Genomic DNA, 23,427 nt, shown 5'->3' with positions numbered 1-23,427 from the left:
TTGCTGTTGTTTGAAGAAATATTCTTTTCTTGTGGCCATCAATCTTACTGATTCAATAAAACATAACCTCTTAGGGTAAACTCAAAATAATAAATAGATAATACTTGAACATAACAACATACATCCTCTCTTATACTTTAAGTCATCTCTAGATTACTTATAATACCTAATATAATGTAAATGCTGTGTAAATAGTGTCATACCATAAATCGTCTCTAGATTAATTTCAGTATCTAGTATAATGTAAATGCTATATACATAGTTGTTATACCATATTACCTAGGGAATGATGGCAAGAAAAAGAGTCTGTATATATTCAATACAGACACATCTTTTTTGTTTCAAATATTTTTGATCTGCCGTTGATTGAAATCACAGGTGCAAAACCCACAGATAGAGTGGGCTGACTATATTCTGGAATCATTGTACCTACCTGAAAACTTTTGTACATTAGCTTTGAAGGCAGTAAGATATTTTTACGTAGATGCTTTTCTTGGTGGTCGTAGAGCCATTCATTGCAGATACGTAGATTCATCAGTGGCAATGACAAATACACCTCTGATGGCAGACACCCTTATTGTCAACTCTTGTTTAAACTCTCCCAATGTTCATGGAATGTGTGGTGAAGATGCTTATATCTACCAAGTAAACCCACCTATGATAACCTATACCTAAAAGCTCTTTATTATTAATGATCTTTGCTGTTTTTGTTTTTGTTATAATATAAACCTACTCAAGATACAGACTTACTGTTTAAGCTTTTGCCATCTCCATTAATAAATGTTTGTTTTTTTAAGTGACTAGCAGTTTTCCCAGAGAGCCAATATAACTTAAAAGCTTGAATTTCTTTTTTTCCTGGTTTAACTTTGTAAAATCAAACTTAAAACACAGGATAGATAAATTAGTATTACACAAGGCATTTTCATCCTAGTTCAAGTAGTCTGTTACATTCTGTCTTAGGTTGTGTTGTTTTTACTACTCAGGTCGAGCCTCTTAGGCAGAGTTTAACACATGGGAGCTGCCTGCCTGCTGCTGCTGCTGTTGCTGCTGCTTCCTGCAGATCATGGAGGGGCTGGCCTTTGTTTTCTGGCATCTCATACTCAGAACACTCATGAAGACCCTGCAGTCATTGGAGCACCCCGGTCAGCAAAGCATGCAAGCTCACTCAAGACCAGATGGAGAACTTATTTCCTGCAGCTGACAGACTCAGATTTTGTGAGACTGAAATGTTCACTGAAGACACTTGAGAAAGAATCCTCTAAAAATCCCAGCTCTGCACATGATTCATCTCCTGGAATTTCCATGTGAATCACAGCTCTGCACCTGGATGGAGTTTTCTTTTGTGTGTGTGTGTGTTCTTTTTTATTTGGTTGAACATTTGCTGCTAATGGGACTTGCCCAGCTGAGTGCTGGCTCTGAGGAAGCCCGTGTTTCTTTTGTTAACTTAAATGAAGAAGGGAGTGGAGGGAGGGGATCTAAACCCGTGCTCCCCACCCCTCCCACCCCCACCCCCCGTTTAGATCCCACACCTCAGCTCAATCAGTATTGCCAGAGAGGGTAACACTGGTTGGAAGCTGACTGTGGACTTGGTTTCCCCTTAGTGTGTGCTGTGTTGTAAATTTTTTTCCTCCCTCCTCCTACAAGGTTTTGAGTTGGCTGCTGGTTAGCAAACTCCTTTTTACCCATATAAGTTATTTAATATAATAATGAAGCTCAACACTGTGGTAGGAAAATAGCCACTAGAAAGAAAAAAAAAAAAAAAAAAGCAGAGTTTGTCGTTGGACTGCTTAACATGCTAGAAGGACTTTTTTTTTTTTTTCCCTTCTGAGCTTTTTACAGCTGACCACTGTGTTCTACAGATGTATTTTTCAGTAGTTTTTTGTTACTTAGTTTTCCATGATGCCTTTTTTTTTTCCTCTTGTAAATTTAAATGAGCTGACTTTAAGGATCTTGGGAAAACCCATGGCATAATTACAATTTAATTTTTTTAACCGACTTTTCATTATTTTTGGGAGTCTGTTGGTAACTAAAGATGTCAACAAAGAATAAATTGGAAAAGTTACCATCCCCCCCACTATAGCAGTAAACAAAACAGATGAAAAACACCTTGCTGTTAATGGTTGATCTAATTGTGAAATTGTTCACCTTGTTAAACATCTAAGTAAGTCTGTAGTCGCTCTGCAAACAGCCATTATATTTATTTACTCTAGAAGAAACTGTAGAGTAGTAATTCGTGCTAATGAAAAAAACAAAATACCATGTTCAAAAAAGATGTATTTGAAAACTTAATGACATGGTTCCAAAAACTAGAGCATGTATGTATGCTGTGCATCATCTCAGCAGACCTAAAATATCCCCAAGTTGTCCCTTTACAACCATCAATATATTTTACACTCTGCGGCCAGGAGTTGTGGCGTCTTTCTTTTCTTTTATGGGTGGAATTTTTGGGGGCGGGCATGGGCTATAATCGCAGTGGATCAGTTCAAGAGACTGGCTAAGAATGTATCAGAGGAAGTTGCCTCAACAGTTTGTGTATGGGCATTTATTTTTTAAAAAAGAATGATAGTAGTATTTGCCAGGCATTTTCTAAGTGTTTAGCATGGATTCATCTCTACTTATTAGGGGTGGAAATAATAATAACTTGTACAAGGCCACATAGCTAATGAGAGGCACAAATACATGAAATGGTCCTTCTAATTCCAGACCCGGAGCTTTAAACCACACCACCACAGCACCTCAAACTTCAATATCCTTGCAAATGACCCGGAGATCTTTTTCACATGCAGATGCAGATTCTGTTGCTTTAGGCTGGGGCTCAGGGGATGCTACTGCTGCTGGTCCTGGGATCCCGCTGAGAGTAGGAAGGCATTTCTGCCTCATGATACCTGTTGAGATGTTAATTTATGGGAATAGCTAAGTGATAACACAGAGAGGCCAGTGACAATGAAATCTTTATATTAGTCAATTTCCCAAGAGAAAAGGGCACATGCCATGCCAAGCCATGCAGGGGAAGCACTGGCGTCAGCTGGGGGCAGAAGCAGGAGCAAGAAGAAAGCATAGGCTTTGAGGTTTCTGCAGAAAGGCAAGGCAGAGCAAGGCCAACAGTTTCGGATTGGCAAGTCTGAATAATTCCATCAGGCTCTGGGCTGGAGGGGTGGTCTCCATTTGCCTGGTACCTGGACCCTCGGGTGAGTTAGGGCAATTTCTGTATTGGCTTGGTGTGTGAGAGTTAGATAAAGGGGAAGGTTGGGGCTATGTTCTTGACAATAGTTGGGTATGCTCAGGGCCAAGTCCTTTGCTGTCTCTAAGAATTAGCTAGTCCTGGGAGTCTCTTCCCTGTCAGCAAAATTTGTAAGATGCCAGAACATCATAAGATACAGGAAAAAAACCATGATGAATGCAACTTCACAATATTGCCTCCTTTCTCCTTGCACTGCCTTTCCCTGATCCCTCTACCACTTTGCTTATTGTGACAGCAACAAGGTTGATCTTTCAACCACCTACACCAGGAGTCAGCAAACTATGGGCTGATGGCCAGATCTAGCCAGCTGCTGCTTTTGTATGGCCCACAGGGTAACAATGGTAGGAAAAAAAATCAAAAGAAGATTTCATGATGTGAAAATTATCTGAAATTCAAATTTCAGTGTCCTTAAGTAAAGTTCTATTGGAACATGGCCACATGTTTATTTATATATTTTCTTGTGGCTGTTTTCTGCTACAGCTGCAGTGTCTTATACTTGTAACAGACTGTATGACCCACAAAGCCTCAAATATTTAGTTTATGGGACTTGATGGAAACTTGACTGACCCCTGATCTAAGTGTTTCTTTTAAGCATTGCAAAGATAGTTTGGAGAAATGCTGTGAGAGCTCTATTATGGTATTAGATAGCTAAATGTAGCAGCTGAAATAAATTTCCTAAAGTGGTATCAGGCCGAAAAAAAGTGATTCTAGGGCTATTTAAACAAGAAGTTTTTACAGGAAGAGTTACATCCTCACACTCATTTTAATATCTACGTAAGCCAGAGCTTTAAATCCTGTATTAATTTACCTGTGGAAATATTTCATATTCTCTCTTTTGTGCCGTGCGTGCATTGGATTCCCCAGCGGGTGTATAGATGAGTTTATAATTTATGTGGCTGGATGGGAGCCTGCGTAAATACAAGCATAAACAGCATCAGGCAATGCCAGTCGGTAGACTGCGGTTCAGGATGTGTTCTGCCCAGGCCTGCCGTACATTCCAAAGGCCTGCATTTCAAAGCTGCAGGCTTGGAGATGGGACTGCCGGGAAGGTAGGGGGCAGGGTTCAGAACTGGTTGGGCTTAGGAAGGTACCAGGAGAGTGCACCTTCTAGTACTTGAAATGTCCCTTCATTTTGAGGACACAGGAGTGGCCTACCTTTCATCTAACAAAGACGGCAGAATTGAAATCTGATTGTCTTTATCTTTGAAGGGTTTTTACTTTACCTCTTCGCTTCACCTGGCTCTGGCACCTCTGTCATTTCCTCATTTACTTTTCTTCCTAGCATGCTTTTAACTTCTTTTTGTACTTTCCAACTGCTGTCCACATGCCACCTGTGTGTAGAATCCCAAGAAAACATACCACCATTAGAATTTTCGTTGCTAAACTATGTAAGAATTTTGAGCCGTAGATTGTTAACATCCTCTACCTTCCTTTGGTGCTATTTGTTTACCCCTTAGTCCGAACAAAAAACAATACCTGCCCCTGTTCCAAAGGTGTCTTACTATTTCGATAAAGAATGCTTGTCTGGGAATAAAAAAGAAGCTTAGACTAATGTTCCAATGGAGCTAAGTGTTCAAAGAAATTCCTGAATTCATTTCCTGGGGGAAAAAAATGTGGTTAGTGACCTGGAAACTACTAACAACATATAAAACTCAATACTCTGATGGCGACTCTGTTAGCTTTACCCCTAAGACATTTTAAAAGGAAAGACTTTTGTCAGAGTTGGGCTTCTAAAGTTTTAATAGGAAATTGGGGCACTTTCTGTATAATTCAAGCCAAAGACTTTTTTTTTTCTGGGTTTGAATGATTGGATAATTGCCTCAATTCTCTGTTCCATGTAATTGAGATCACTTGACTCTACTCAGTGCTAATAAAGAGATGTTGGGGTTCACGGTTTATTAACCAAACCTTTCAGTTTGTGGACCTGTCATTCAAAATTGCAAACAAGGCTGATCCCATGCAAAATAGACTACTGCCTTTGTTGTACTAAGAATCAATTCCTCTTAAACGATGCATTTTTAAACTTTATGCAATGAGGAAATACCCAAGTAGCCAATTTTCTTTATAGTGTTAGCAGCCTTCAGCAAGCTTAAACTCTGCCCTGCAAACCTGAAACCCTGCTTTACTTCTCTAAGATTCTACTAACAGGAGATTAAACATCCAAATGTGTATAATCACATTCTGGACAGTATGAAGAAGCTGTTTTGGAATAATCTTAACTATTAGAATACTTAAAATGTGCACATCACCCAATTTAGGATTTCTAGGTAATAGTAGCTTATACTTTAGAAACTTAAAGAGGAGAAGGGGCTGGGCACAGTGGTTCATGCCTATAATCCCAGCACTTTGGGAGGCCGAGGTGTGCAGATCACTTGAGGCCAGGAGTTTGAGACCAGTTTGGCCAACATGGAGAAACACCGTCTCTACTAAACATACAAAAAAAAAAAATTTGCCAGGTGTGGTGGCGTGTGTCTGTAATCCCAGCTACTTGGGAGGCTGAGGCAGGGAAGTGCTTGAACCTGGGAAGCGGAGGTTGCATTGAGCCACGATTGCACCACTGCACTCCAGCTAGGATGACAGTGTGACCTTGTCTCAAAAAACAAAAAAAAAAGAAAGAAACTGATAATTCTGAGAATAAAAAGGAAAATTATCTACTCCTTGATGGGTGTCAAACCAGTGGGTTTTCTACAATGAAACAAAGTTTGCTTTCTTTCCACCCACACTGCTTGGAGAAAATGAAAGTGAGCAAAAATCACCTTTCTCCAGATGAATCATTGTGGGAAAATAAGTTTAGCAGAATGTGCTGTCAACTTGGTTGAGATAAGGCAGTTGGAGGACTGACATTATTAAATTTTCTGCAGTGCAATTAGGAGTCCTAAGTGCAGGTGAGCTGTGGTGAGGAGTTAATGTATGCTCAGTAAATATGTGTTGAATGCATAAGCAAGGCAGTTATTAATCTGGTTATCATTGGGGATTCACAAATTTCACTTTATATGTTGTAACAAATCTCAAATGTGCCCCTGAAACATCTGGATTTTGAAAATTAGTATAAATTTAAGTGATCCCAATCCATTGCCATGGGTGGCACTATTCCCAGAAATCAACAAAGGGAATACAAGCCACTGAGGGTTTTTAAAAAATTATGAGTATTGACTAGATTGTTATACTCTTCTGTTTATATTTAGTACCAATAATCAAGACAATAAATCCATCTCTAACAATAATATAAAAAGCCATCATTAAAAAAAAAAAAGGACCAACATGGTTTAGAGTCATGGGATAAATGCGAAGTCCCTCCCTGTGAGAACTCTTGTCTAAGAATGTGAGAACGAAGTGCTAAACCTCACTCTCCCCAGGTTTCTAGGATTTTGTGGAAACCTTCCCACCTTTCTGAACTTATGGGTCCTCATCTGTGAGTAATGGGTCTGGACTAATTGAGATGGAATGGGCTTCAGGGTTCTGTGGTTTGGGAAAGCACTTTCTCAGTTTGCTGGATTAAAAGGTAAATTAGCAAGTAAATGCAGCATCCTACATGTGTGCCTCTAATCTCTTCCTGTCTGACTCTTTTGTGCTTTAATTGTACTTGAAGAGGGAAGGGATAAGAGGCTAATTGCTACTCGGTAGGACACAATGAAGTGATAAAGGCTTCACTCACCCCTACCCCTCCAGTTGCAGGCAGTCACACAACTCTATGGTAAAGAGTGATTGTTACCCAGGCCAGGAATTAGAAAATAACCTTTGTGAAAGGTCAGTTGTATGATTTCAAAGGTGCTAGATTAAGAAAGCATAGTCTCTCAAGACTGCAAAAATAGCTTGGTTGTGTAGACTACATCTTTGTCATAGCAGCTGTTGTAATTGTGCTTGTTGACACAGATAAAATAACACATAACTTGCCTGGTCACACCTAGTCATTTGCAAATGAGTCACTACTTGGCTCGAAGGACCAAGACTTAGAGAAGTGATGGTCAGAGCCAACTTCTGCATTTTGTCAACTTTCACTTCTTAGGCCAGAGTGGGGACCTCCTTGAAGGCTGTCCAGGCAGGGTAAGCTGAATAATTTGACATACATGTTAGGGAGAGTCCTGCAGTGAAAGAAACCAGGGCATATATCAGTCCCAAGTGGGTGAATACCTTCTTTCCTTGGGCTATAAATACTCTCTGAATCCTACTCCAGGTAGGCCTCTTCTGCAAAAGAGGAATGATCAAAGGAAAAAGACAAAAACTAGTAAGAGGAGGAAAAATGTTGAGGAGATATAAAAAACAAATTAAATGGCTTTTGACAAGGGAGAGTTTAAGAGGAGGTATGACAGTAGTATCCAAGCATCTGAAACATTTGAACTCATTTAAAATCTAATAAGAAAACAATGAAGCTAGGAAATATGTTCTCTTGGGAGATCACAAATTATTTGCTAATAAAATATATATTAGGTAAATGAACTGAACTAGATAATTAAGGGGATTATTTTCAATTACAGTAACTCACTGAACTGACTCAATAAAATCCATTGCATAAAATTCTGGAAACTAGGCATCACCAACCCCTTTCTACCTATTCAAAAATTAGCAAGACCTTTGTGAAGGGCAAAGAGGAACTAGATGGAGCGCTTGCTCTCTCAACCAGTTCAGACTTAGAACACAGAATAACCTAGGAGGTTCTTAGCACCTCCCCCAAAACGCTCTTTGTAAAATGCTCTTTCCTTTAGGATATTTTTACAAAATTTGGCTTAAAGATTAATCCAACCTACAATGGCCCAGGTTTATAGTGGAATAAATGTGATCCATTAGCTCTGCTCTCACATTTTATAAGAGCAGATGAGAGTGCAGGTCTATTACTAAATTTTATAGGAAGGTGAGAGTGCAGGTCTATTACCAAAATATTCTTACTAGTAGAACTTCTTGTGTTCAGAGAGTTCACAGTACGGTGAAGGCAGTTCTTTGGTTTTTCTCCAACGGTTGACTCTGTCAATCTTGAATGAGCCTGAAGAGGTCTTTACTCTGCTTTCCTGCAGGCCCAGGGGTAGGCTGTGGACCTTCAATTTCCAGGTTCTTTTTCTACTCAATGGAACTAGCAGTACTATGGTTCTACAAGAGGTGAAAGGAATGAAGGAGGAGAGTTCTAATGCTGATTGGCTACCCTTTACAGCATGACTCCCAAGTGATATGATATCTAGAGAGCCTCTCTTTTCTTTGCCTTAATGAAGAATCCTATCTATTATCTGATTTGTTTTTCTAAGACCAGCCGAGCGGGCACAAAAGAACCAGCGGGTAGGCAAGTGTAGGAGCAAAAACTGCAAGTTTATTTTGGTCACCTAGCTTCAGGGAAAGAAGGTGGGTAGGGAGAAGTCTGTCGGCCTCCAGAGGCCGGCAGAGTCCCCCGGTGGGGCTCTCGGAGGGAGTTCCCACAGTCCTGACATCCCGACAGGAGTGGGGCTGTGAGAAGGCCGCCTGGGACCCTGGCTGAGAGTGGCTTTTCTAGGAGTGGGAGGGCAATAGGCGGGGCACGGGCGTGTCGGGGGGGGGGGCGTTCCGCAGGTGCGACCAGGTAAATCTTGGTCTCTTCGGATTGACGTCACCTGGCGCATGCCCAGTTGATCTGAACCGTCCCAGGTGCCGGCTGCATTTTCGCGCCTGCGGGAAGAGCTGGTGGTGAAGAAGAACCCGGAAGTGCACCATCTTGCCTCCGTTTGTCCAAACATTATCCTTGCTTCCTGGGTCTGGGCCCCGGGAGGTCGGTGGGCACGTACCTATCCGCATCTGCAGAAGATTAGGGGATAAAGAGAGAAAACTCAGCCCTGCCAATAACTGACAACACCATTTCCAATGAGGCTGGTAAGTTCCCAGCTCTCATCCTACTTCCTAACATGCTCTATGTTTTGAAACTTCCTGTCAGTCTTCTCTCCAAATCGAGACGTCTGTTTCCTCATGGTCTACCCATCTTAGCAAGGAATTTGAAAAAGTTGGTGGTTTAAAATTGTTAGTCTAATTCATACTGTAATGTGATTGAGAATCCTTTCATGTCAGCTTTCTAGCTGCTAGAGTTTCAGAGCATATGATAGAGTGAAATTTAAAAATTCAGGCAGCAAGGGGAGAAGTGTATATGGAAGGACCTTGTAAAGCCCTAAACTCTGAGAGGTTTAAGGTATTACCAAGTGATTGACTCACTTAGCCATTGAGCTGGTTGGTGACTGGCCTGGGACTAGAACCACAATCTGGAACTACTCTCCTGCACTAGGCAGATTCCCTACAAAGTAGGCCAGCCTGCCTGGGATTCTGCTCAGTTTCACTCTCCTAAGCAATTCTTAGTGTTTTCAGCTATTCTAGCACCTTTGAATTCACAGATTCTCTAATTGTCAAGGAAAAATGGAATTCGTTTGAGATTGTCTGAGTACCTATATATACATACGACGCATCGCGTCAGAGCTATTGAGATGTGATGAACACCCAGCTCCTGTGTTGAAGGAGCTCACCTTCTCCTGAAGAAATTGCCCTTGCAGTGCAGCAGGTGTTCAGAATCAATCTCTCCTTCATGCTGCTGTTGAATCCTCTAATCTTAGCTTCCTCGGCTTAGAAGGTCAGGGATTTCTCATGGTGGTTGCAAACCTGAGACTTCACAAATGTTTTCCTGGGGAACTCCTTCTGCATGTGAATACAGGGCCAGGCAGCCACATGTTGGCATGTTGGTTTATCCTGCACAAGGTGGAGGAGGCTGACTAGGGACTGAAATCCAACCAGTCCCCCAGTCCTCCAGCTGTGTACTGAGCCTGCCCTGAGGCAGCCTCCACCAGAGGGAAGGGTACTTGATTGTAATTCATCCTCCCTGAGGAGGCTCCTTTTCCTAATTGGCACAAAGGCTTTTGATATGCTAGCAGCAGCCTTGCAAAAGGACACTACCGAAATGCTGTATTTAAAGAACTACCTCGTGTTTTTGATGAATGAAAACAGGGTAAAGTTGAGGCTTAAGAGGTGGTTAGGAGCCAGATTTTGACTCTCTGCTGAGGAACTGCACTTTACTTTAAAGATCAATGTAAAACCACCCAAGGGTTTTTTGCAGTGAAGTGGCAAAGGCAGAGGTCCATTTTAGCAAGATAGCACTGGCTGCTCAATGGAGGTTGAGTGGTAGTTGGAGAAGGAGGGTCATGGAATAAATGAGAGGGACTTGATAGGAGAGTCTTGTCTTAGATCAGATAATGAACTAGGAGGCTCTGAGCTAAAGCAGGGAGGATGAAGAGGAGGAAATGGATTTGCAAAATGTTAAGACAGTAGAAATAAAAGCCCTGGGTGAAGGACCATGTGGGCACTCTTGTGGACGAAGAGGAATTGAGGCTGGGCAGCAGCCATTGTAGGTAGGTTTGTGTTGTAGGGCAGAAAGCAGGTGATCTCTTCCCTCCTCACCACAAGGGCCACAACTGACACCCCCATAACAAAGACAGGTTAACAAGGGAAAAGCATGGCAAATTTACCTGATTATAGTTTCACATGACACAGGAGCCTTCAGAATGAAGACCCAAAGGTACAAGGGAAGCTTCTGATTTTACACTTCAGCTTGATGAAGCAGGGAGAATGGTGTAGAAATGCGACTGGACGAAAGGGAACGATCTAATAGACTGGCCGGGAAGCCAGCAAAGCCCGTCTGTTTAGGTTCTTCTCGCCTTTCTGTGCAGCGTTTCTTCCTCTCAGGTATGGGGTCTCTGAAATGAGGGTCTGGATGTCTTTACGGTCAGCTGTTGCACAGAAAGGCAAGGGGAAGGTTAGAGTAGTATTTTTAGGTTTTATGGCTAGCTTTGGGGAAAAGGGTTCTAGTTTCTATGGCTTGCCTTGGTGGGAGGCTGGGAGTTGAGAGATAAGAGGCCAGGAGGTCAGAGGGAAACTGCTTCTGAGGCCTTCAGCTTGGAATGCCGTTTTCTCAGCCTGCAATGCTGTGGGTCCAATTGCGTCCTCACAAAAGAGGTATGTGGGAGTCCTAACCCCCGCACCTCTGAATGTGACCTCACTTGGAGGTGGGGTCTTTACAGAGGTAATAAAATTAAAATGAGGATTTTTAGTGTGGGTATTAAAACCATATAACTGGTGACCTTAACAAACGGGAATATTTAGACACAAACACGCACACAGGAAGAACCCATGTGAAGATTGGACCTATGCTGCCACAAGCCAGGGAACTACCAGAAGGTAGAAGAGGGGCTGGAACAGATAATTCCCCAGCCCCTTCAGAGGGAGCATGGCCCTGCAGACACCTTCTGGGACGGCTGGCACCGGAACTGGGAGATGGGCCATTTCTGTTGTTTAAGCCACTTCCTTTGTGGTACTTTGTTATAGCAGCCCTGAAAAACTAATACAGTTTGTTTCTTTATGATTAAATTATTTATTACCTAAAATCTTGGATTAATTAAATCCCTTTAATAAAGGGGAGATGTATAAGGGGATTAAATAATACTTCCCACCCTTGACCTTGAGCTCCTCAACTACAGTCATTCCATTTTATTGCCAAATATCCTTTGAAAGTTTCATATTTCATTTATTTATTAGCTTCAATTGTATCACATCTTAATCAATGTAAAGCAAATAGGGAATTTGAAATGTATACTTAAATCAATGAATGCAATTAAACACATATCCTGGAAACTGATGTGATCTAGTCCTGAGGCCCAGCCCATCTCAAGATGGAATGCCTAGGCCAAATGGCAGAGTCAGAAAGGACTCTAGAGAAAATAATATATTTCTTCATTTTATTGATGCATACAAAAAGGTCTTGAGAATTTATGTGACCTTGAGCAAGTGATTTAAAAAACTGGTGACAGGGCTAGAAGTGAAGATTTAATCTCTTGACCTGGAGACAGGTTTTCCTCCTTACACTGCTGATTTAATGCTGAATTTCACTATGAACTGAGTTAGTTTGATGCTACTCCCAGTTTTTAAACACAGATGTTGAAAGTCAAATGATCAGAGACTCTCCATCCTGCAGTAGATTAAAAGGTGTAATAAAAATAAATAGCGGCCGGGCGCGGTGGCTCAAGCCTGTAATCCCAGCACTTTGGGAGGCTGAGATGGGCGGATCACGAGGTCAGGAGATCGAGACCATCCTGGCTAACACGGTGAAACCCCGTCTCTACTAAAAAATACAAAAAACTAGCCAGGCGAGGTGGCGGGTGCCTGTAGTCCCAGCTACTCGGGAGGCTGAGGCAGGAGAATGGCGTGAACCCGGGAGGCGGAACTTGCAGTGAGCTGAGATCCGGCCACTGCACTCCAGCCTGGGTGACAGAGCGAGCCTCCATCTCAAAAAAAATAAATAAATAAAAATAAAATAAATAAATAAATAAATAAATAAATAGCAGCCTATGGGACAGCAAGCATGAGGTAAATGTAAAGAGAAAGTGAAATTATTTTATCAAGTATATCTCACTGGTCATTTTTCAATCTCCATTTCTGATTATACCTAAATCTTGAAACATAGGATTCTCCCAGGATTCAGGGACTCTTTTATTTGTATCTACTTTATAGATGACTTCTTTCATTCCTATGGCCTTAGAATTCTCCACTGCCTGGTGACTTCCATTTATAGCACTAGGCCTTCTCACCAATAGGTGAATTCACCTTTAAATGTACGGAGCTTAAACTTTAGGGCCTCTTATTTGCACAACCTCTTCTTTTTTATAATTTCAGTCGGTTTTGGGGGGAACAGGTGGTGTTTAATTATATGGGTAAGTTCTTTAGTGGTGATTTCTGATATTTTGGTGCACCCGTTACCTAAACAGTGTACACTGTATCCAATGTGTAGTCTTTTATCTTTCGCCTCCCAGCCATCCTTCCCCTTGCCTGAGTCTCCAAGGTCTGTTGTATCATTCTTATGCCTTTGCGTCCTCATGGCTTAGCTCCCACTTGTAAGTGAGAACCTATGATGTTGATTTTCCATTCCTGAGTTACTTCTCTTAGAATGATGGTCTCCAATTCCATCCAGGTTACTGTGAATGCCATTATTTAATTCATTTTTATGGCTGAGTAGTATTCTATGGTATATTTATACCATATTTTCTTTGTCCACTCATTGATTGATGGGCATTTGGGCTTGTTCCATATTTTTGCAATTGCAAATTGTGCTGCTACAAATGTGTACGCAAGTGTCTTTTTTGTATAATGATTTCTTTTCCTCTGAGTAGATACCCAGGAATGGATTACTGGATCAGATGGTGGATCTACTTTTAATTCCTTAAGAAATCTCCACACTATTTTCCATAGTGGTTGTACTAGTTTACATTCCCACCAGCAGTGTAAAACTGTTCTCTTTTCACCACATCCTCACCAACATCTATTATTTTTTATTTTTTAATTATGCTATCCTTGCAGGAGTAAGGTGGTATCATATTGTGGTTTTGATTTGTGTTTCCCTGATCATTAGTGATGTTGAGCATTTTTTCATACGTTTTTTGGCCATTTGTATATCTTCTTTTGAGAATTTATCAAAAGATTCTTTGAGAATCTATCATGCCCTTTGTCCACTGCATGATGGGATTATTTGTTTGTTTGTTTTTCCTTGTTGATTTGGTTGAGTTCCTTGTAGATTCTGGATATTAGTCCTTTGTTGGATACATAGATTGCAAAGATTTTCTACCACTCTGTGAGTTGTCTGTTTGCTGGTTATTTCTTTTGCTGTGTGAAGCTTTTTAGTTTAATTAAGTCCCATCTATTTATCTTTGTTTTTGTTGCATTTGCTTTTGGGTTCTTGGTCATGAAGTCTTTGCCTAAGTCAATGTCTAGAAAGGTTTTTTTGAAGTTATCTTCTAGAATTTTTATGGTTTCAGGTCTTAGATTTAAGTCTTTGATCCACCTTGAGTTGATTTTTTTATAAAGTGAGAGATGAGGATCCAGTTTTATTCTTCTACATGTGGCTTGCCAATTATCCCAGCACTATTTGTTGAATAGGGTGTCTTTTCCCCACTTTATGTTTTTGTTTGTTTTGTCAAAGACCAGTTGGCTGTAAGTATTTGTAAGTATTTGGCCAATGGAACCCAATAGAGAACCCAGAAGTTCTGGGTTCTCTATTGGGTTCCATTGGTCTATGTACCTGTTTTTATGCCAGTACTATGCTGTTTTTGTGACTATGGTCTTATAGTATAGTTTGAAGTTGGGTAATGTAATGCCTCCAGATTTCTTCTTTTTGTTTAGTCTTGCTTTGGCTATGAGGCCTCTTTTTTGGTTCCAGATGAATTTTAGGATTTTTTTTTTTCTAGTTCTGTGGAGAATGCTGATGGTATTTTGATGGGAATTGCATTGATTTGTAGATTGCTTTTGGCAATATGGTCATTTTCACAATATTGATTTTAGCCATTAATGAGTGTGGGATGTTTTCCATTCATTTGTGTAATCTATGATTTCCTTCAGCAGTGTTTTGTAGTTTTCTTTCTATAGGTCTTTTACCTCCTTGGCTAGGTATGTTTCTAAGTATTTTATTTTTCATTTACATGTGCTCTCCTAAGACTCTATATTTAGTTTTTATAGGGTCTAGCATTCCTTATCTTAAAGGAGCTTCCCCCGAGAATATATACACTCCAGTTACGACAAGCCTGGATGCACTCCTTGTCCTCCCCTGAACTTCAGACTAGTACACTACACCCCCACAGGAATGGCCACATCCAAAACACAGAAAAAAAACTCCTGGTTTTCTAATCGGTGGCAGTCACTGGTGCTATTCATCAAATACTTCCAACTTTCCTGTGTCCAGGTATGCAGTAGGTTGTGCTTCCTTTCATCCCCTTTGAAGTTAGGGAGTGCTCTGTGATTACTTTGTTTGATGAAATGTGAGTGGAAGGAACTTCACTCCCCATCAGGCACTTTGGGAACCAGAGTGCAATTCTCTATGCTCCTTCTCGCTGCTGTGGTGGTGAAGGCAACCAGTGTCAAAGGGAAGCCTCAGACCCCTTAGGTTCCTAGTGAATCCTCTGAGTGGAGGCCCCAGCTAACTGGCAATGGAAATGTCCTATGAGTGAGAAGGAGATTTTTGGGGGTTAAGCCATTGAGACTTAGGAGTTGTTTGTTACCACAGCATAACCTAGCGTATCCTCTTATCCTGATTGATACACCTCCCAAAGCTGTGCCTCTTCCTGGCTTTCTATCTCAGTAAACACAAATTCAGTCTCCTGGTTGCTTAGGACAAATTACATGGTCTCATCCTTGGTTTCTCTTTCTTTCACTGCATATCAATAGTCCTAGAGACCTTCAAATGTATCTAGAAACTGACTACTTCTCACCACTTCCCTGTTAGGACACTGTCATCTTCTGCTGGATTATCGCAACAGTCTTCTAAAGCCTTGCATTCCTTATGGTCTCGTTGTCACATGTCAGCTAGGACAGCTGTTCAGAACACAAGTCCACTTGTGTCACTCATCCCATTACTCATATTTCTATAATGGTTTCTCCAAGTAAAACCCAAGGCTCTGTAAGATCCAACCCTGCTGCCTCTCTAGCCTCATCCCCTGTGATCCTGCTTTGTGGTATTCAGGTGTAGCCACACTCCCCTTGCTAGATCGTGCACATGCTCGACCTTGCCCTTGCCATTCCCTTGGCCTAGAACATCTCTCCAAGGCAGCTCTGTGGCTCATTCCCTCTTCTTCATCTCTCTGCTCATGTTTCCTTCTTCATGAGGCCTCTGGTCTCTTCTAAATCAGCTACTCTCTTTCCAACGTTCCCATTAGTTTGGAATAATAAGAGAAAATGTTACTATTACATGTTAGGTTCTCTGTTGAACTCTTGATATATAATAAATAACCTCATTTACTTACAACTATCCTGTGAAATGGGAACTATTATTCTTATTTAAAGAGTACAGTAACTGTAGCTTAGGGATATTAAAATGAGCTTAAGTTCACAAAGCTGGTAAGTGGCAGAACTCAGATGAATCCGTCTGCCAGACTCTTAAGCTATCCTCTTAATTGCTATATAAGTCTGCTCCATAGATTAGAAAGATTCCAAAGACATAGTAAAACTTGATTTTTGCAATTTTTAATAATAATTATTTGTATCATCCTATTGACAAACAAATTCGGACTGTATGAGAGCACAGTTAGGAGAATGCAGAGCTTGCTGAGCAACACCTCCCACAGAGTCAGTACCCAGTTCCATACAGGTCTGTAATGGTGTGGCAGGGTTCTGGCTCTGGCCTGGTCTTGCTCTCACTGCTGTTATTGACCAGGATGAAGACTGGCGAGGCCAAAAAACTGATGTGGCATCAATATTCAAAAAATATTCTGATGCAATAATGAATTAAATCAAACCAGATAAAGTTTGGCAGACTGAAGTTAAACTTTGCATTTAGGTTCAAAACTCAATCTTGTAAATTCAGTGGGGAGAAAACATTTCTTTTTTTTTTTTTTTTTGAGACAGAGTCTCACTTTGTCACCCAGGCTGGAGTGCAGTGGTACGATCTCAGCTCACTGCAGCCTCTGCCTTCCAGGTTCAAGTGATCCTCCCACCTCAACCTCTGGAGTAGCTGGGACTACAGATGTGTACCACCATGCCTGGCTAATTTTTGCATTTTTTCGTAGAGATGGGGTTTCGCTATGTTGTCCAGGCTGGTCTCGAACTCCTGATGTCAGGTGATTGGTCAGTCTCGGCTTCCCAAAGTGCTGGGATTACAGGCATGAGCCACCGTACCTGGCCAGGAAAAAAACATTTCTTACAAAAGTTCACGTAAAGAAACCTAGTGATTTTAACTGACCCTTCTCTTCATGTGGACCCAGAGTGTGACACCACACAGGTGTTTTTAGGAACGATCTTAGTCTCATTAAGAAAAACTCCTTATCCAGATTGAGGAAGAATAGAGGTGAACTGGGCTGCTAAACCGTATCTCTTTTATTTAATCCCATTGTTTTGTCATCCTATTGTTTTCGGTTATGAATAACAAGCTTTAAAGGGAACATTGACAAACTCAAGAGCACAAAGAAGACAGTGATAAAGGTGGTGAATTGGAGGAACTAAAGCCATATGAAAGCCTCTTCCTGGCTCCAGAGTTGTTAAGTCTGAAGGAAGGATGTTGGAAAATTAATCATTGTCTTATTTAGGCTTACTCTACTGTGTAAAATGGAACAATTGAGGCCAATATGTGAAAATTACAAGGAAGCAGATTTCAAGTCAATGTAAATATTTTCTAATCAGCAATTAAGTCCTGCATCCCTAATGATTACAGAAGATATTCCAGTGAATAGTTGCATAACCATGCCCCTACTTTCAAAGTACTCTCTGACCAGTGAGAGAGACAGCTCAATTATAAATGTCGATCTGCTTAAATGCAATCATTGAAGTAGCTGTAAGAGTCTGTAGTTGCACAGAGGAAGGAGTGATTAATTGTCTCTCCCTAGGTGGTCAGGGATATTTCACAAAAGTGATAATTAAGCATAACTTAGAAGGATAGGTAAGAGTTTTTAAGGGGGATAAGTGGTAGAAAAATGCTCCCTGGAGAAACTAGTAAAATAGTTAAGGATATCATATAAGGATGTGAAGAAGCCAAGTAAGGATGTGTTAGTCTGTTTTCACACTGCTATAAATAAATACCTGGAATTGGGTAATTTATAAAGAAAAAAGGTTTAATTTGCTCACGGTTCAGCAGGCTGCACAGGAAGCATGGCTAGGGAGGCCTCAGGAAAGTTTCAATCATGACAGAATGCAAAGGGGAAGCAGGCACATCTTACATGGCTAGAGCAGGAGGAAGAGAGAGAGAGAGCACGGAATTGCTAGACACTTTTAAACAATCAGATCTCGTGATAACTCACTCACTATCACAAGAACATTACCCAAGGGAAATCCACCCCCATGAGCCAATCACTTCTCACCATGCCCACCTCCAACACTGGGGATTACAATTTGACATGAGATTTCGGTGGGGACACAGACCCAAACTCTATCAGGGTACAATTTCAGATGAAGTCCCAGCCTCAGCCTGATCCCCTGGGGAAATCTGTAGCACAATTCACACCTCAGAGTTTGTTCCCCTTGAAGCAAAGGAGCTGAACTTTTGTACTCCCACACCAGTCTGTTCATGGTTTTGGGCTACCCTGATGGAGGAGGACTGGAATACAAAACGCCCAGGCATACGAGGGGCAGGGCATCTCCAGAGCAATGCTCTGAAGGTCTTAGGTATAGGATGTGAGGGGCATTAGCAGCAAGGCATGAAGAAGGTGGAGGATGAATACATGATATGCTTAAAGAGATCTGGTGAAAGCACGTTATCAGGATCCTTTACTGGGGACATGAAAAAGAGAGCCTTAGCTGGGTGTGGTGGTGCATGCCTGTAATCTCAGCACTTTGAGAGGCTAAGGTGGGAGGATTGATTGAGCCAAGAGCTGAAGACTAGCCTGGGCAATATGGCAAGACTCTGTCTCTTAAAAAAACACACATACACAAAAAGTAGACAGGTGTAGGGGCATGCAACTGTGGTCCCAGCTACTCGGGAATCTGAGGGGGGGGGGTCTCTTCAGCCCAGGAGACAGTGAGCTATGATTACACCACTGTACTCCAGTCTGGGTGGCAAAGCAAAACCCTGTCTTGAAAGAAAAAGAAAAGAAAGGAAAAGAAAATAAAAGAGAAAAGAAAAGAAGAAAGAAAAGGAAGGAAAGAAAAAGGAATGAAGGAAGAGAGAAAGAAAGAAGAGAAAGAGAAAGAAGAGAAAGAGAAAAAAAGAAAGGAAGAGAAAGAAGAGAAAGAAAGAGACAGGTTTTCTAGCAAAAGAACCAGTCAAGCAAGGTTGTGGAATATGATGTGTGCTTAGAGGGATAGGTGCAATTTTACTGGAATAATACAGTGAATAGGAAGAAAAAGGCTTTAGCTAAAGTGATCGACTTTTGTGGTGCCCAGGAAAATTTCCTTCAATAGGCTGTCTCCAGAGAGACAGGAATCCCATGGAAATCTTAGGGAAAAATCTATGGTACACTGATACTTCATGGGGGCTTTTCTGGATGGTGATTCAGGGTCTAGGTGCTGTAGGTATCTCATGAGAGGACCAATGGGTTATCATTTTAGTTCTCTGAAAGATTTTTTTCCCACCTTTTCTGATTCAAAATCTGAGGTTGACCTAGCAAACTATCACTGGCCTAGTCTGAGCAGAACATTTTGTATCAGCACATTTCTTAATTTGCTAGAAAACTGTGGGGCTGTGGGCCATCAGCTATTACTGGGAATACAGATTAATATGTTATTGGATATAACAGGGAGATTAAAGGGGGAAAGGGAGTAGTGGCCATAGTCCATACGCCATGATTGACCAGAATAAGTTTTTCTGGAGCCAGGACAAAAAAATCCTTGTATCAGTCATCCATGCCTGTGGAACCAACTTCACAGGGCCATGCAAGTGGTAAGTGAGTAGGGTGAGGCCAGTGAGGTGAGTGTGGCAACAGGGGCACACAATTTAAAGAGACATTTACTCTTATGCCTTGGAAGTGCAAATGAGGCCTCCTTGAATTTTGTACCCTAGGTGCTTCACCTCCCTCAATGTAGTCTCAGCCTCAAAACTTAATAGTTTAGCTCATGGACCTGTGAGTTAGTACTTTGGGATGAACTCACCTGGTCAGTTCTTCTCACTCCCAGTGAAATCTAAGGCCCTGTAAACTAACTCTGCTGCTTCTCCAGCCTCATCTCCTGGTCTATACTAGGCTTGTTCACGTGTCTGTGCCCAGTTGGGTTTAACTGGTGGATGATGGCATTGGCTGCAATATTTGGTCGTGAAAATTGTCACTCCAATAGCCAGAGGAAGAAAGACTGGCAAGGTGAGACTGGAGGTAATGACAAATCAGGTGCAGACAAAAAATAAATCTATAACAAGAGAGTAGTAGGATGGAGAAGTGAGGATGACCAAGAATATTTAACAGAATGAATACGTATTGATAATATAGTTGGCATGCTGGGAAAAAAACAAAACAAAAAACCACTAGAATTTCAGATTTAATCCACTCCAAAGGGAGGGCTTCCAGTTTCAGTTAGGTCCTAAATTCTGCCCTCTGCCCATGGCTGTTCCAGCATTCACTTTCTTCAACTCTTCCCAACCTCGTTGCTACTCACTCTCAGCCAACAATCTTGCTTCCTTATTCATGAAGAAAATTGACGTCAACAATGGTTAATCAACTCATCTTCCATCTGCCTCCATTTACTCCCTGCCCTTCTTTCCACTTTATCTCTGTCTGCCCCCACCATGACTATTTTCCAGGGCTCTTGGAGGGCAGTCTCTTCCTGTCCAAGCTTAAGGCCTCTTCCTGTGATCGCCATCTCATTTCCTCCCGTCTCCTTGGATCTTGCTCCAACTCCTTTTACAAAAAGTTATGGTCCCTGTTTCAGTATTACAGGGAACAAAGGCATTAAATGTACTATAATATATTATAGAGGCATACTTCTAAAGTTTCTGTTATGGATATAACTAGCAAATAGTCAAGTACTTAGAAAACAATTTGGACACCTTATACAAATACGGGAGCCAGTTATGAAATTTCTTTGTTTCTGATTCTGATTTTGGAACTATATGAAAAGTGTTAACTCTTCCCTGAATCCACACAGCACATAGTTTTTTTCTTCTGGGTAACTCTGGTATGTTACCTGAAACACTAAGTTGTCAGTGAGATGCTTAGGGGCCTGTAGGAGATAGAAATACTGGAAGAAGATCAGAGAGTAAGGACAGACATGACTGAGGGAGTGGGAGGGATTCATTTATGTGGAAACAGGAAAGCAGAATTAACTAGGCAATGACTAATGATATGATAACTGTCTACAAACACCAAGCGCGTATGATGTGAATGCCAAAAAGTCAAATTGCTTCACTCGGCACAAAGATACAATCTGCACAGTAACACAGCAGACAAAATAAATAGAGCATCCTGAATTGCTGTCACAGAAAATCCCCCCAAATAAGTAGATATCGAAATGATTTAATGAAGACTACTTCAATTTTTAGGACAACTCCCATCCATCCATCCATCCATCCATCCATCTTCCATCCCTTTCTTCAGTAAACTTTAAGTACTTAAGCAGCTATAAAGGAACCAGCTCTTCGGCTTTCCCCATTCACACCTCAGGGGCCCCAGCCTCTATCCTTTCCTTTCCTTCACTGCCTGAGTGGCCTTCCTGAATTATCTTTATTGTTACTTTCCAACAATAGCCAAAAAATTATTGCTAAAAAGGCCAAAACAATAGCATCTTCATGTATAAGTTAACTCTGGAAAAAAAAAATCCACAGCAGCCTTGACATTGCATTCAAGGCTACTGTTGATCCTGGAGGAGCTATACCAGCCTAGAGAGTAAGCGTGGTTTGGTGCAGTCCATCACCACTACTCTAAAAGCACACCAAGGGTTGTGTCATTGACTCCCCATCCCTTACAAATTCTCCCTTTCTCCAATGTGATACTGACTCACCCTTCCTATCATCATCTTCACAGATCACCAGGGCAGTGGTAAGCCCATTTCTAAGCAGAGGTACTGAAAGTGTCCCTTTTCTCAGGAAATTTACCATCAACATCACTGATGCTAAGGATTAAATAATAATTTCACAATCACACATTTATTCAATAAACTCACATCTAGTGATGGCATCGTGCTAGGTTCTTAGCTGCAGTCTAAAAGCTGGTGTCATGCAGAAGGCCAAGACAGAGTCTCATCCAGGAATCGTTTGGGTGCTGCTTGCACCCCTAGAGACAATCAGTTTGGAGTTGTATTTTTTTTAATTTATTTTTGAGACAGAGTCTTGCTCTGTTGCCCAGGCTGGAGAGCAATGGCATGATCTCAGCTCGCTGCAACCTTCGCCTCCCGGGTTCAAGTGATTCTTCTTCCTCGGCCTCCCAGGTAGTTGGGATTACAGGTGTCTACCACCATGCCCGGCTAATTTTTGTATTTTTAGTAGATACGGGGTTTCGCCATGTAGGTTAGGTCTCGAACTCCTGACCTTAGATGATCTGCCCGCCTCGGCCTCCTGAAGTGCTGGGATTACAGGCATGGGCCACCGCGCCCGGCTGGTGCTGTATTTTACAAAGTGTCAGTGTCTCAAGCCCTGTGGTGGACTGTAGAGACAGATCATAGGAGTTACCTGTGTGGATGGGATACGGCCAAACAGCAATGGGTGGGTAGTTCACAGTTATTTTAAGAAAAAATCCAAGAAGGTTTAGTTTATTGTGGAAGGGTGGGGATTGGAGGTAGAAAATTACTAAATTTATTAGAACAACCAAGGAGAAAGTATCATTCTGTGAATTCCTGCAAAGGCAATGGACCCAGGGAATGGTTGGGGCATTCTGCTTCCAGAAGAACACACAGCATCCTGAACAGGATGAAACTGGAAAGTATGGATAAAGGACTAGACTGCTGAATTTTTCAAACAGACCTTCCAACTTTCCAAAAAGAAAATGAACATTCGATATTTAAGGGGTCTTTATTGCCATCAAGTGGTGGAAGCAAGGATAGCTCTAAAAGAATTTCATATAAATTTTTTTCTAAACGGTAGGGAGGCTTGAAGATACTAAACTTCAGAGTAATTACTAAGTTTAAAAGCCTTTACTTAATTAGGTTACTATCACAATTTTGTAACCTTTTCTGTATTTATAAGTTCTATATTAATTACTCTCCAGATTTCTGCTCCTGGCTCTATTGGCCAATCCCTGTAGCATTAGCTGATCATCTATATCATTGGAGAAATGCTGCCACCTTGTGGGAGATGTGAAAAGAAGTCCCGAGAGCAAGTGAGAAATCATGTATTAACTTTGTGAAGAGAAACTTGGACTCTGTAAAGTAGGAATTTATCCCTGAGCAAAATTGCCAAGCCAGCAGAATTACTCTTTATTATTTCTGTCCTCTTCTTTTTTGTAAGCAAAGGGCATACATTACTTTTCAATTGTTCTTTGTTCACTTCTGTGTGACTTTGGGTAATTTGTTAGTCTCAGTTTCCTAATCTGGAAAATGTGCAAATCGGCATAATAACACGTATAGAACAAAAGAAGTATTATTTTCCTTTATTATTTGACTCTTTTTTTTACACTAAAGTGTGTGTGACTGCTGTGCTGTTTTTCTTTTTCTCTTCTTTTTCTTTCCTTTGTTTCCTTCTTTCTTTCTTTTTCTCTTTCTTTTCTTTCTCTCTTTCTTTTTTTTTTTGTTTTAAGAAGGGATCTCGCTCTATCACCCAGGCTGGAGTGCAGTGGTGTGATCTCAGCTCACTGCAGCCTCAGCCTCCTCAG

The 23,427-nt window shown here is 41.3% G+C and overlaps 1 protein-coding gene across 1 annotated transcript in view; it reads left to right on the top strand.

The window, feature by feature from the left end:
• Positions 1-1,333, top strand: part of RASGEF1B (RasGEF domain family, member 1B) — a 43,279-nt gene extending 41,946 nt beyond the window's left edge. Inside the window, exon 14 of the mRNA XM_011941751.1 lies at positions 984-1,333. Coding sequence (XP_011797141.1) covers positions 984-1,008 — 25 coding nt within the window. The 3' untranslated portion in view covers positions 1,009-1,333. The remainder of the gene's footprint in view (positions 1-983) is intronic.
• The last annotated feature ends 22,094 nt before the right edge of the window (positions 1,334-23,427 follow it).

The sequence above is a fragment of the Colobus angolensis genome, unplaced genomic scaffold, assembly GCF_000951035.1.
Source record: "Colobus angolensis palliatus isolate OR3802 unplaced genomic scaffold, Cang.pa_1.0 Scaffold200, whole genome shotgun sequence".
In the NCBI taxonomy this organism is placed as follows: Eukaryota; Metazoa; Chordata; class Mammalia; order Primates; family Cercopithecidae; genus Colobus; species Colobus angolensis.
The sequence above is the reverse complement of the archived record's forward strand: the minus strand, read 5'-3'. Positions and strand labels throughout refer to the sequence as shown.